This window comes from Polypterus senegalus, chromosome 10, assembly GCF_016835505.1.
Source record: "Polypterus senegalus isolate Bchr_013 chromosome 10, ASM1683550v1, whole genome shotgun sequence".
NCBI classification, from domain to species: Eukaryota; Metazoa; Chordata; class Cladistia; order Polypteriformes; family Polypteridae; genus Polypterus; species Polypterus senegalus.
The window spans coordinates 165,632,978-165,648,458 of NC_053163.1; the positions used below are offsets into that span (position 1 = coordinate 165,632,978).

At 39.7% G+C, this 15,481-nt stretch overlaps 1 protein-coding gene across 6 annotated transcripts in view; it reads left to right on the forward strand.

Moving 5' to 3' along the window:
- Positions 1 to 15,481, forward strand: part of cdc14ab (cell division cycle 14Ab) — an 87,277-nt gene that overhangs the window by 28,843 nt on the left and 42,953 nt on the right. For all 6 annotated transcript variants that reach the window (XM_039767300.1, XM_039767296.1, XM_039767298.1 and 3 more), the window contains one exon: positions 998 to 1,077. In XM_039767300.1, coding sequence (XP_039623234.1) covers positions 998 to 1,077 — 80 coding nt within the window. The remainder of the gene's footprint in view (positions 1 to 997; positions 1,078 to 15,481) is intronic.

A 15,481-nucleotide genomic window follows, 5' to 3' on the forward strand; every position in this document is an offset into this window, starting at 1 on the left:
GCAGAATTTAATACAATCCTGTGCAAAGGCTTCCAGTATTGCTGCTGTAAATATTTGATGATCTGAGCCCAGCAATGGCAGGCCCCATTCTTTGATGTGCTGCTTCCTGCATTTTGTGTTGCCTTAAAGGCAAATCTCTTCTTTGTGAAAAGATTGTAAAAATGGCCGTGAAAAACTGTGACATTGACTTGGCTTTGGAATGCTCACATATTGAAGTGGGCTTTCCAGCCGAGTTGTTTGTAAAATGTAGGTCAAGAGTGTTGTCCATTATGTGAGGTTTGTGTGTAGAGGACACCCTGGGGTATGCATTTAATTTTTATTAAGTAGATGTGCTTCGTTTCTGTCCTCATAATTGTTTAAGTCCAGCTAATAACATTGCAGGAAACTGGTATTGTTTAGAATTGCCAAATGCTGTGCTTTCTAGAGCATTCTCTTTAATGCGGTGGAAGCCGCAGTTTGGATATATTAAACAGGATTTAGAAATGCATAATAGACTGATTGTTTTCCCATTGGAATATGGAAAATTTTTCTGTTTCACAAACTCCTAGGTCTCTGTACACAAATGCCATTTGGTGTAGTCTTGGCTGGGATCTGTGTGACTTGGTGCATTTTGGAGTTCCAGTCCGTCACCTCTGCACACATTAGGTGCAGGATTAGACTGCACACGGGATTCTCGGCTGTGCTGTAAAGTCTGTGATCCCAAGAGCTTGAAGTTATTTACTCCAAATGCAGCATTGTGTGATGCCTTCTGGGAGCTCTGCTTCTCGATCTTGATCTTCTGGCTGATTATTCATAAAGTGACCTTTTGAAATCAGAATTCAATTCGGTATTTCAAGTAAATGAGCAGATGCTAGGCGCTCGTTGCCTTCTAAGATGAAGTAAGGATGTTTGCAGTATGTTCCAGCTCAATCTTCTAAAATAAGATTAAAAAAAAATACTGGTACAGGTATACATTATATACACTTTGACTAATCTCAACTTTCCTTCTCAATTTTAGGTGATTTACTTAAAAAAGACCCCAGAAGAAGCTTACAGAGCCCTCATTTCAGGATCCAATGCATCATATTTACCATTCAGGTAACAGCCGTTCTATACCCTGAATTAGACCTTTTTGGGTTGGCCCTTAAATGAGGCTCTCTTGGGAAGCTGCCAATGTGGTTTAAAAATTTAAACATTAAAAGAAAGTACATCTATTGAATAGACTAATTATAAAATATAATCTACATCAGAAAATATGCAAGGAAAATATTTATACTGTACAGGACTAGGATTTTCTAAGCTTTCTTTACAAAGTGGTTGATATAGCTTGACAAAGCTCAAAAGTAAATTATTTTGAAAATTAAGAAAAAAACAAAGATGAAAACTTGGCGCCTCTTTAAAAAAAAAAAAAATTGAGTAAAGGAAAATTTTGCATTGTGTTGATATTTGTTTCTCTATATCGTCAGTATCATTACTTTCCTTTTTATTTGCCTTTCATTTCATAGTAGATTGAAATCTATTTATGTAAAATATTAGATAATTATCTAAGTGCTTTCTAATCATTTGTTTTTTTTTATTAACTACATGCGATCTGATAATACATTCATTTTTAAATGAATGTCATTGATTTGCTTTTACTATTTACCTTTCAATTCATAGTAACTTGAAATCTCTCTCTCTCTCTCATATTGTATAACACTTAGATAATTGTCCATTTATCTATAATGTAGTACCTTTCATGTGTCTGTCCATCCATCATAATTTGCTTGAACATTCTGGCTGGTTCTGAGACTTCTGTCATCGTGCTGAGAGTATTATAGTTCACTTACGGCAGCAATTTTAATAAGCGCAAATCGAAGCGGGAGGCTGCGTTACCTCAGGAGTAGGGAGCTGGGCCAGGCCGTCGTCACTTACGCACCAGCCTCTGTTCGATTCGAGTATGTATGTCTGTCTGATTTTCATTAGAGAACTACTTAATGGGTTTAGATCGAGTGGTTTTTTTTTTTTTTTTTATAATTTGCTTGAACCTTCAGATTTTTGCGACTTGCAAAATAAGAATAAATAAGTAATTCACAGCACAACGAACTAAACATAAGAACCTAGAGACAAAGTTGAAAGTGCTTAAACAAATCTCCAAAATGACACTCTGTCTTTCAAAAACAGAAAAACCTGATGGCACACAGTTACACTCTGGTGTATCTCCATCTGACCAGTTTTCACTGAAATCGTACACTGGACAGTCTTTCTGCGCCTGACTGGATTATTAAGGCTTATAGCCTCATACATTTTTCTCTTTAATAAATGCATGCTAGAGAGAGAAGGTGTGGAGGTTTGAGTGGCCATCTGCAGAGTATGGCTAGCATCCCTCCCATGTTTACACTTCAATAAAGGTGAATCAATCGAAGATCTAAAGTTTATGGCAGGAAATATGTCAAGCAGGGCAGCACGGTGGAGCACAAGTAGGGCTGCCTTTCAAACAAGGAGACTGGGGTTTGTGTCCTGGGTTCTCTCTCTCCGTGGAGTTTGCATGTTCTTCCCATGTTGTGTTTGGTCAAAAATACATTTTGTGTCTTAGTGCATCGCTGACCGAAATGAGTAGATCAGCAAATGCATGAATTACTTGCGTGGCACATTGGTACAGTTCTTAGATGTCCAGGAAGTGGCATTTTTTATATTCTGTGCTTGGCCACTGTCTAAGTTTGCACCCCCCTAAATGTGCATGCCTGCTTTCTTTGTGTACTTGAGTTCCCTAACATATCACAAAAATATTTTTGGTGGCTGAATTGACTACTTTAAATTGTGACTGTGGACTCATCTACTAGTGATGTGTCCCAAATTGCTTTGTCAACTCTCGGCACATTTTATCTGCTTATGTGCTGTTGAAGATTATTGCACTCTCCTTGTTGTTGTATTATAAAGCAGGAATTGGCAAAGTTGGTCCCAGAGGACCATAGTGGTTGCAGGTTTTTGTTCCAACCCCATTTCTTAATGAGAAATCAATTAATGTTGCTGAAGCTCCTATTCCTCAAGTAATATTTTTGTGCTTCATTTGTCTGCCACCTTTAATTGTGTATTTTAGTCTTAAACAGCTGCTTTCACTTTTTTAAACATTAGTACAATCTAGATGAGAACAGTCCATTCAGCCCAACAAAGCTCACCAGTCCTATGCACTTAATTCTTTCAAGTAGAGTTTTGAAGGTCCCTAAAGTCCTTCCGTCTACCAAACTGCTTGGTTACGTATTCCATGTGCCTGTGGTCCTCTGTGTGGAGGAAAGCTAATGCTGGTGTGAAAAGTACCCTTAAGTCTCCCAACTGTTTCTATGTGTTTTTACATTTTAAATAACAGTCTCGGTCAACTGGACTAATTCCCTTCATAATTTTAAATACTTCAATCATGTCTCCTCTTAATCTCCTTGTGTGTTAATTGAAAAGGCTCAGCTCTTTTAATCTTGCATCATAATTTATCCCCTGTAGCCCTGGAATCAGTCTAGTTGCACTTCTCTGGACTTTTGCTGGAACTGCTGTGTCCTTTTGTAGACTGGAGGCCAAAATTGCACACAACTCCCAGATGATGCCTCACCAGTACTTTATAAAGCTTGAGCAGAACCTCCTTGCACATCAGAGCGCTCATTAATGGCTTCTGAACACTGGCAGTTTAACTTCTCCTTATTAGCAATAGGATGTGAATAGCAATTCTCAATGAAACTTATTTCCACTCATATGTGTGCATTCATTGTGCTCTATCTAGTGTAACCACAAGGGGGCACCACTGAGCTCCAAACCCCAGAAACAATATCACCCAACACAATTCTGGGTTCAAAATAAAAATGTTATTCCACACCAACAATTTTAAGTGAACACTGCTAAAAGCGCACCTTTTATAAACTGTCTCGCTGTCCTGCTGCCTCCCGACTCTGACTCTTCGAGGTAAGGTGGCATGGCATGGCTCCTTTTATTTCAGACCAGGAGTACTTCTGGTGCTATGACATGGTCCATTGGAAGCAGTTCCAGGTCAGGTGGAATCCTTTTTAAAGCCAGGATTGTAATCCCCTGCTGCACCTCCAGGCGGCACCCATGGCATCCATCATGGCTGTCCTCCAGGACTGGAGAATTACTCATTCGCTTCAGGCTACAAATCATTTGGATGATATCCCTGGAAAGGAAAAAAAATACAAGAATGGCCTGCCATAGCAGATTGAAAACACTGACAAGCCGTAAAATTTAAATATTTGTTATTAGGACTTTAGAATATTTTTCACTAGAACAGGCTATCCAGCCCAGCTAAGTTTGCCAATTATATCCACCTAAAGTCAATTTTTTAAACGTCTCTAAAGTCCTCCCATCAACCACACAATTAATGTATTCCATGTGCCTCTTTGTGTGAAGAAATTTTCTAATGTTTGTGCAAAATGTAACCGTAACATGCTTCCAAAAGTTATTGGCAAGGATTAACTTCTAATTACGTGATTGGGTTGCAACAGAAGTACAGCGCTCCATGAAAGACTTTGCAGACCCCTGATACTGAAAAAGAAGTGACAAATGTAGCACTTTCCTGTATTAATGTGTAATGCATAATAGTGTGTGACTGTGTGTAGATTTTCTTGCCTGTGACAGCATTTTGTTTTGCATCGTACCTTTTATGATGTATGCTGCTATATCCCTGACAACTTTATAAATGTGCATGTTATATTTTTGAGAACTTGGATACTTTGTGAATTTCCCCTTGGGATTAATATACTCCAGCAGCAGCATACTGATAAAAAAAAAAAAACAATGTTAAATTAAAAAGTGATAAAAATGCAGATATAACAGACAAACTTTGTATAATGTTAATGTTTACCCCCCCGGGTGGAATTGAAGTGTCGCATAGTGTGGGGTCTCCTCAGTCTGTCAGTGTCGCTGAAGCTGCTCCTCTGTCTTGAGATGATCCTGTTCAGTGGATTCTCCATGATTGACAGGAGTCTGCTCAGCACCCGTCGCTCTGCCTCGAATGTCAAACTGTCCAGCTCCGTGCCTACAATAGAGCCTGCCTTCCTCACCAGTTTGTCCAGGAATGAGGCGTCCTTTTTCTTTATGCTGCCTCCCCAGCACACCACCGGTTTATTTAGAAAACACATCTGTTGTCATAAGCCTGCCTGTGTTGTATTTCCCATCTCCCATTCCAAATGTTGATTGAAGCAGAGGGTTTCAAGAATAACATGATTTATATATAGTGACATTCATCACATCCTCTCACTGGCCATTTTATTAGGTACACCTGTTCAACTGTTTGTTAATGCAGATATCTAATATGCCAATCATAGGGCAGCATCTCAAATGCAATTAGGCCTGTAGACCTTGTCAGGACGGCCTGCTGAAGTTCAAACTGAGCATCATAATGGGGAAGCAAGGAAATATAAGTGACTTTGAACGTGGCATGGTGGTTGGTACCAGACATGCTGCTCTGAGTACTTCAGAAACTGCTGATCTAATGGGATTTTCACACACAACCATCTCGAGGGTTTACAGAGAATGGTCTGAAAAAATGTCCATTGAGTGGCAGTCCTCTGGGTGAAAATGGTACCAGAGGAGAATGGCCAGACTGTAACTCAACTAAGCACTCGTTGTGCGTTCAGGGATGCTCTTCTGCATACTTCAGTTGTAACATGGCGAACCTTAAAGCTGGTGGGCTACCGCAGTAGGAGACCACAACTGGGTGCCACTGCTGTTGGCTAAGAATTGAGGCTGCAGTTTGCATGGGGTCACCAAAATTGACCAATAGAAGATTGGAAAAATGTTGCCTGGGCTGATGAGTCTCGATTTCTGTAGAGTCAGAATTTCATGTCAACAACACGAAAGCATGGCTCCATCCAGCCTTGTATAAACGGTTCAGGCTGGTGCTGGTGGTATAATGGGGTGGGGGATATTTCCTTGGCCCACTTTGGGCCCCTTATTACCAATTGAGCCTCGCACAGCCTACATGAGTATTGTTGATGGCGATGGCCATGTCCATCCCTTTATGATCGCAGTGTACCCATCCTCTGATGGCTTTCCATGTCACAAAGCTCAGATCATCTCAAACTGGTTTCTTTTTTTTTAACATGTGCAGCAACTGTGCGATGCCATCATGTCAATGTGGACCAAAATCCATCCCTGAGGAATAGTTCCAGCACCTTGTTGAATCTATGTCACAAACAATTATGGCAGTTAAGGCAAGATGGGGTCCAACTGGGTACTAGCAAGGTGTACCTAATAAAGTGACCAGTGAGTGTAGATCCCTTTCAGACTGCACAGGTAGCCTTGTTTGATCCACCTGCTTTCCTTAAGGTTATGATTTGAAATACTAAAGTTAATGATTGAAGCTCTTGAGCAGGATACCCTTTTGAATTGTTAATCTGTGAATAATGATTGGGCTGATTGCTCTTTCAGCCTCTCCAAGTGCCAGTCCTTAAACAGTTACAGGGATTGTGTTCTAAAAGTGTCCTGCAAGTGTGCTTACAAAAGAGATGTATCAAGACTCGATGCTCTGCCAGCAGCTCTTTGGTGGAAATGAAGCCCCTTTATGGTGTACAAAAGATGGTCATGTCCGTGCGAGTAGTTCAGCCTTTCCAACTCAAAAAGCACAGAACCGCAGCATCTGTAAAAGAGCAGCTTATGTCCTGCTTCCTCTGTACTCTTGACTGCTTCCTGTCTGGCACTTTCCATTGCTTGAGTTGAGCGGTTTGGGGTCGGGTCACGTATGCAATTAAGCCACCTGTCCATCTGATGCCAATGTATTCTGATTGTAATTTAAGGTCTCCTCTTAAGTTAATGAAGTAACTGAGGATTGCGTGCTGCCTTTTCTGCGCCTCCCTTCCTGTTTGAGATGGATGTCATCAGAGGTTAGAATGGGACAGGAATTACTTTAGACTGGCAGCAAGCTTGTTGTTTAAAAAAAACAAAAGTTTGCAAGATGGGAAGTGTTGACCGTTTGGTCGGTTTGGCATAATTATTTCCTTTGGTTCTAGGAGCAGGCTAATGCTGGGGGTCCGTGTTTATGACTTGTGCAGTAGCTCCTCTGTTATGAGTGTTAATTGCTTGTGAGCCTTCCTCCCACACTGTGTCAGTCTATATAAACATGTTACGCCATTAGCTGATTTTTCTTCCAGAATTTCAATTTGAGATACCCAGCTTACTATATGGCATGAAATGCCACTTTAATGGTACCTAGTTGTGAACAGAATAGCTGCACAGCCAGAATGGGACGTTATCAATCCAAAATCCATAGCCTGAAATAAAGCACTGGCTTGGCCGGACCCTTCCTAAAACATATCTGACCAGGCCTGAAAACAATTGTGTAATTGTTAAAAGGAAGTAGATGAATGTGCCCGTACCCTTGAAGAAACAATGTAGCTGCTTTTGTTGTGACATTTCTCCATAAGTTTTGTTTCAGGGTGGTACTCTGGCATACTGATGAGTAATTAAAAACTGGGGGGCACCAGATTTTTGGAATGTTCTTGTGCCAGCTGTAGACCATTTGGATGTGTGAGAGAGGGTTTAGGCTCTTTCTCATAATTCAGATCTCGTGAACACCAGGATTGAAAGTAATTGCTAAGAAGTTTTGAAAAAGGAAAACTCTGTTTAAAAATGTCAGATTAGACCATGCTAATCTCTGGCTTCCAGAGCACGATTCTCTAAACTGGGCATCGGAACATTTTGGAAAGCAGGATGATCTTTGTTGTGCCATGTTTTCAGGTTTAAATATTAGGATTTAAAATTTTAAAAATGGGACCAGCGCTCGTGGATTTTGTATGTGTTAAGAGAAGGGGAAAAAAAAAAGACATTCTCTGCTCTTTTAACGGCGTTGAATTCCATTACTGCAGTCTGGGAGTACCATGGCTGTGCTGGCAGGCCTGTCCGCACTTGCCAGTACTTCACACAACACCAAGTCCTCTCTCACCCTAAGCTGCTTTTATTATTTCAGTTGTTTTCCTAGCTTTAAGCATAAACGGCATCTGGATTTTGATTTCACCTGAGATTTTTAATTTTCTCCATTGAACAAGCGCCTACTGGCCATCTGCTTTCGCGTGACATATTTTTATGTGCTTCCTCTATTTAAATTCAATGATCACAAAGCAATGCCGCATTGGTTGTGATGTAATGAAGCTTTTGTGCTTATGTACTGCATTGTTTGCCTTTCTAATAAGAAAGTCACTAAGTAGAAATACTTGAAATATCACAAAATTGTAGAAAATGAGAAGAAAAAGCTGTAGTGCGTTTGATTATTTGGTTATGCCAATGTGGATTTTTTTTGCCCTATTTGATCCACTAGCATTTTTAAAATGTTGAAACTGAGGACAAGTAACATGGAGCAAAAAAGTGACCTTGCATAAACACACTTTTGATTTCTTCAAATGTAATGAAACATTTAGTTCAGGCCATAGCTTTTAAATGAATGATGATAATCCAAAAAATTATGTCAAAGAAATAGAGTTTTGCAGAGCTTGTTTATTAGGAATGCATTTGTATTATTGAACAATGTCATCCAGTTTTACTTCTAAAAACAAATCGAACATTCACTACATGTAGTGTTTTTTTTTTTTTTTTTTGAAATGTTACAAATGTTGGTCACAGGAAGGCAGTCACAGTGCTTTGCAAGGGATTTTGTGCATTCTGTACTCCAGTTTATGCCAATAATGATGAGCGACTATCAATTATTGTCTTCTCAAACACGGTTAATAAAATATTTCCAAGGTGCTAGCTATGGATTCACCACTGGCCATGCATGGTGGTGTCACAAAATGTTGACTAAAGGAACCTGTCTGGCCATACTTAAGGGTCACATTAGACACATTAGAAGAAATTTGGGTGAGAACAGACTTTTCATACCAACAAAGCTTGCCAATCTGATTCATCCATCCATCCATCCATCCATTATCTAACCCGCCTGCCTGGGGATTTTTTCCTGCCTTGTGCCCTGTGTTGGCTGGGATTGGCTCCAGCAGACCCCCGTGACCCGATTTAATCGAACGTCCCCAAATAACATTAAATCAAGTTGTGAAGTCACTAAATCTACCCTGAAGGTAACTTGTCAACGGTTCTCTATGGGAAGAAAAACTTTTTGTGCCAAATTTCCACTTAAGTTTCCAGCTGTGTCCCTCCAAAGGTCATTTTAAAGTGACAGACTGTGCCCTCTGTACTAATTACTTTCAGAATTTTAAAACACTTCAGTCATGTAGCCTCTTAATCCCTGATGCTTAAACTGAAAAGGTTTTGCTTCCTTAATCTAATAAATCACACCCTGCCGTCTGGAATCCGCCTAGCAGCTCCTCCCTGGACTTTTTCTAGCACTGCTATGTCCTTTTTTTTTTTTTTTTGCAGCCCAGAAGCCAAATCTTCACGCAGTACTCCAGCTGAGGCCTTACCAGTGCATTATAAATCTTAGGCATGACCTTTTTTGACTTGTACTCCACACATCAGTGCCCTGTATAGCCTAACATTTCTCTTAGACTTCCATCTGCTGTCAGGATGTTGATCGTGCTGCAGCTCCCTAGTCCTTCTCGTAGAGGTATTTTCAAATTTATGTCTTCATATCTAACATTTCTACTTCCTCCATACTGTATAATGCCTTACATTTACATACATTAAGGTTCATCAGCCATAAATCTACCCATGTCAGTTTGCTGTCCAAGCCCCTCAGTAATAATTTGACTGATTCTTTATTAGCTGCCTTTCCCTCTAGTGTAGTAGTATTTGCAAACTTCCCCATCTTTGTTGCTTCTATTCCTATACACATCATAAATGATATAGTATTAAAAAGGAGTAGCCCTAGCACTGACCCCTGGGGACACCACTTTTAACATCACATAATTCTTCCAGGGTTCATCATACCATAACCTTTTGCTTCCTATGTTTTTAGCCAGTTTTGCACTCATCGGCACACTATGCCCTGAACTATCACTTTTTATTGCTTGCTTCTCAATTTGGGCTTTATCACAAGCCTTCTGAAAATCGGAATAAATAATATCATATTCACATCTTTGAAAATCAAAATAAATATCATATGCACCTATTTTGATTGTATCTTTTGTTGCTTCCTTATTGAATTCCAGCATGTTAGTAAAATACAGCCTTTCTCATCTGAACTCATGCTAGCTGTACACTAACATTTGTCTTTTTGCCTTCTGTTGCTCAATCTTTTTCCAAATAATTCCATTACTTTACCCATGGTGCATTTTAAGCGCACTGGCCTGTTACTTGTGTTAGTTTGTGGAGTGTGGAGTCCATCAAAGAATCAATTTTTATCAAATGTGTATTGAGCTCATCCCCTAGTTTATATATAGTTCCTTTTTATTCAAAAATGGAATTATTTTGTCCTCTGTAATCTGTCAAGTACCAAAAAAAGAGAACTTCTACCCCAGCTGTTTGAATTTTAGTAAGAAAGTTATGTGGTTTCATTCATTTTTAGTGCCTTCTTGGCAAATTAGTTTGTAAATATTAAATTATATCCTTAAATGGCATTTCTGGTTTCTGGACTGAATGTTTACTGGAAGAAGTCTGCATTACCAAAACCTGTGGACTGGCTTCAGGGTGATTTAAAAAGAAAAAAAAAAAAATACTCCATCCAGTTTTCTTTTTTTTTAAATATATGTTACTTACCTGATGGGGTTTGTGATGATAGCTGAGAAATTTTTAATCCTATGTTTTCATTGGGAACAGACATAACATTTCCTGATCGAAAGGGAGCTGATAGTGACATACGGCACATTTTATACTGGTGCATCTGCTCCAGTATGCCTGACCTAAATATCGGCGTCTGGACTCTTGTGTTGGCTACTCTGAGTCTCCAGAAGTTTGTGACTCCACTGTACTGTGTGTACCTGTACTCGTTGACTGTGCATGATTGAGACAAGGACATGTGGGCTAATTCAAGGAACAGTTGCGTGAAGTGATTTTGTTGCTACACGTACAGTACATATACATTTGAACACTAAGGGCACACTGAGAGAGGCAGATGTGCACACATTCATGGCAAGAAATTGTACAGACCCTGGGCAAAAATGGAAATATCAGTGAGACGAGATTCCTTTGTAAAGGCAAAGAAAACCTCACCTTCGGGGGGGGGGATTCTGCTACCAGTCAGTGTTCTTTCATTGGTCAAAAGTGAGTCCATCAGTCAGTAGCTCGTATTTGAACCGGTTTATTCCTGAACTGGATTTAGGGGGCTAGGTGGGCTACTGGAGCCTAACACAGTGAGCATAGGGTGCAAGGCAGGAACAAACCCTGGGCAGAGTGCCAGTCCTATCACGGGGAGAACACACACGCACGCACATTCTCTCCAACCACAAATTAGGGCAATGGTTCTCAAACTGTGGGTTGGGCCTCACTAGGGGGGCACGAAGTAACAGAGGGGGGTGTGAAGATGTGAAAAAAAGAAAACAAGAATAAAAAAATATTAAAAATACATCCATTGAAACCAAAACAAATTAACTTAAACTAAATTCTGATACTAGAAAATAGAGTTAAATAAATGTTGATAAAAGTTAAATAGGTATAATGTGCATCTATGATCTATTATTAATTAAAAAAGAGCAAATTTGTTTTCGTGGGCTCCTTTCAAAAAAACGGTAGGGGGGCGCGATTAAAACTGTTATGAAAACTCGGGTCACAAATACGTAAAGGTTGAGAAAGGCTGCATTAGGGCGTTTGAAGGGGTTTCCTGTTTGTGCACTACATTCATTTGTCGAAGTTCTTTATCAGTATTTTAAGCAAAAAAATACTGTTGTAAGCATATGACTGTTTGTTTGTTTTTCTTTTCTTATGGGCAATTTTGTTACCAGTTGCTTTCTGTTCATTGGTAGTCACCATTGGGCTCCCATTCTATCAGAAACCTTATCCTTCCTACACACAAAAAAACATGAGTTTAAAAAATGTTCTCAGCATCCTTACAAACTACTTGGAGTAAGTAACCTATCCATCCAACCCGCTATATCCTAATATTAAAAAAAAAAAAATTGGAGCATTTATTCCTTTATTAGGTTTCCATCACTATAGTTTTACTGTCTGTACCATTGATTTTTTTTTTTAGAATATTGTACACTACAGTAAATCCATGGTGTGGTCTAAAGCTGCTAATGTTCCTGCCTCACAGCTGTTTGACCTAATCTATGAACTGTGTGAGGAGACGCCATGAAACAAACACATTCTTATAAGCTGTTTGGCATTTTTTAATTCCCCAAATGACTGGGTGTTGCCTGTGATGGGCTGGCCGAATATGCACAATGGGTGCTGGTGTCTTTCACATTGTTGTTAAAAATAAAGACTTCTGGTCTGGCAGCCCTGCCCAAGCGCAGCAAAGGTAAACATGTACCTTGCACTTGTCCACCAGATCAAGTCTTTGTAAGACCTCAGTTTATTTTGGGCTGATTTGAACAACCAGACTGAAATGTAAAATCTCGTAACTTCCTGTTTCCTGTAAACAGGCCTCAGGGTCAGTAGTTGGCCTATGTGGTTAAATTTGGTATTAACTTCCTGTTTAGTATTTTTCTAGTAGAACATGTATTTGGAGAAATGTTAACACTAACAAAATAAATGAGCTTGGAAACGACCAGAAAAGTTAGCAGTGTTCACATGTATGGAAATTTGCTGCCAGTTAATAGGCAGGCAGGCACTTTGAGCGTTCCTTTATTTAAGTCCTGTTTCTGTTAGATTTTGAAGAGAGCTTGTCTGTGGTGTTGAATTATTGTGAATAGAAAGATTCATGTACAGGATTAAACCTATTTAATAATGTGCAGAAGATATTTTTACACACATTCTTAATACAACTCTTATTTGTTTGTACAGATTTTGGATTTTCGAGACCACACAATGTCCTTCAATGTTTTTTAAGCAAATATAATTACAAGCTTTGAAAAGCCTGTGTAAATAAATATGTGAGCAGGCAGTACAAGAATTGATGATATGAGCTAACAATGTAGAATCAGGATCATTGCAGTCACATTAAGGAATATTCTGTCAGTATGCAGATGAAAATGCAAGGATGAAAAGATTAGTATTTTACAATTTGAATGTGAAATAATGGAACTTCAGTAACACTCCTAGTAAATGACATAGGATTGGAGCCGCAGCGCTGGATGAATATTCACCGAGTGCTTCTTAAGAATGAGCAGATTGGTGTCCGAAGCATTTACGATGGACCTTCTACTGTGTTTCAGCATGTTCAATGGGTTATATGCTTGTTGGATGTGTTCTGTGTCAGAACCTGAGTAGTAGCATTTTAGTAACATTGGAGCATTAGAGAAATGTACACCACAGGTCATTCAGCCCAATAAAGCTCACCAGTCCTATCCATTTAATTCCTCCAAAATAGCATCAAGTCAACTTTTGAAGGTCTCTAAAGTCCTACTGTCTACCGCACTATTTGGTCACTTATCCCATGTGTTTGTGGTTTTCTGCATGAAGAAAAACTTCCTAATGTTTGTGCAAAGTTTACCCTTAAGTTTCCAACTGTGCTCCGACAAGAACTGATTTTAAAGTCCTAGTTTTGATCCACTGGACTAATTCCTATTATTTTAAACACTTCAATCATGATAAAAGTAATATGTTTTACTTATATAGCCCCTTTCCTATGCTGTTGTTGTCTCCTCTTAATCTTCTTGTGTTTAATCTGAATGGGCTCCTCTGTTCTAATCTTTCTTTATAATGGGGATCTGCCTAGTCGCTCTTCACTGGACTTTTTCTTGTGCTGCTATGTCTTTTGTTTTTGTAGCCTGGAGACCAAAACTGTAAACCGTACTCCAGATAAGGCCTCACCGGTGTGTTATAAAGCTTGAGCAGAACCTCCTTGGACTTGTACTTTACACGTCACTGTGCTGCATAACCTAACATTCCTGCTTAATAGCTTCTGAATGCTGTCTGGCAGTTGAAAGTGATGAGTCCACTGTGACTTCTAAATCCCTTTTATAAGGCGTAGTTTCTATTTTTAGACCTCCCATTGTGTATTCAAATCTAACATTTTTTTACTTCCGACATGTAATGCTTTACATTTACCCACATTTTAAAGTCCTAATCTGTTGATACTTGGAGGAAGACCACAGAAAAATGAGATGCAGTCTCAACAGTCTTGTTGCCAAGGATGGTTAATCCTGAAAGCTAAATTGGTCAAACTAAACATCCCCGTCCTTAATAGGGTGCAGCTGTGCAATTATATTAAATGGAGTGTATCTGGGCCGTTGTGTCTTCAGGATGTAAAGTAAAAAGGGTCTGAAATGTGGGATGGAGGACATGGTGGCACTGTGGCTAGAGCTGTGGTCCAGGATTTGAATTTTATACCCAGTCATTGTCAGTATGGAGTCTGTATGTCCTCTCTCTGTTTGTTTGTGTGGAGTTTCTTTCCACATCTACAAAGATATGAATAGTGAGTGACTAGAAACTGAGGGTCATTATGCGTGTGAATGGGACCTGTGACGGACTGGTTGGTGATGACCATTTGTGAATGATTTGTTCGTTTTTGTACAACTCTCACTTAGTGTGCCTTGCAAATCAATTTGCAATAACTCCCAAGATAATTTAGTGGAGCTGGGCAGCAGTGCTGAAGCGCATACCTGATGGGATCAACATCTTTTATTTTGAAGGTGTTAAAACAACAACAGCATTTATTTATGTAGCATATTTTCATACAAACAATGTAGCTCAAAGAGCTTAATGAGATGTGACAGAGAAAAAAGCACATGTGCCGCCTGTCTGATTCATGATTCTCAGTCACTTCACTCCTGATTCTTTTGAGTTCAAACTGAGTCATTACCAGGAGACAATAACCCTGTCACTAATGATTCTCTCGTTTGTATCATAGAAGTACAATACAGTAACCACACATGTTCTATTGGAATATGTTGTTTGCTTTGTAGAATTCACTATTGGAATTATTTTAAAGAAAACTTGGGAGCTTCACCCCCTACTCGCTTTGCTTGCCCACCCCTGGGTTTGGTTTACTGGATAAACTATTTAAAGAGATTGTTATTTTCATGGGAATTGTTACATATGCATTATTTTCACTTTTACTTTAAAACATTTTGTAAAATCAATACTTGTCATTTATTTCCCCGGCGTGGTTACATGTCTTTCTTACAGGATGTATAACGCTGCTTGCGTTGTGAAGGGGGTGCGGCTGAAGGCATGCTAAGGAGATGCCGTCGGATCATCTGCTGTGTTTCTGCTGCTGTTGCGCTGCCCATTCGATCATTTTAAAGCCTGTACAGCCGCTGTCCTTTGTGCCACTTCATGTCTGTGCCGCACGCGTTGTGTAGGATGTAGGATGGGGATGTAGGAAGAGGGGTGGTTGAGGGCTGAACACACACTAAGGAGAAGCGGTCGGATCATCTGCTGGCGAGCTGCCTGTTCTGCTTGTCGCACTGCTCGATCATTTCAAAGCCTGTACAGCAGCTGTCCATTTGCCTCTTCGCGTGTCTGCAACTTACGTTGTGGAGTCAGGGGTTTAAGGTGGCTGAACGCACGCAAGGAGGAGCGGTTGGATCATCTGCTGGCT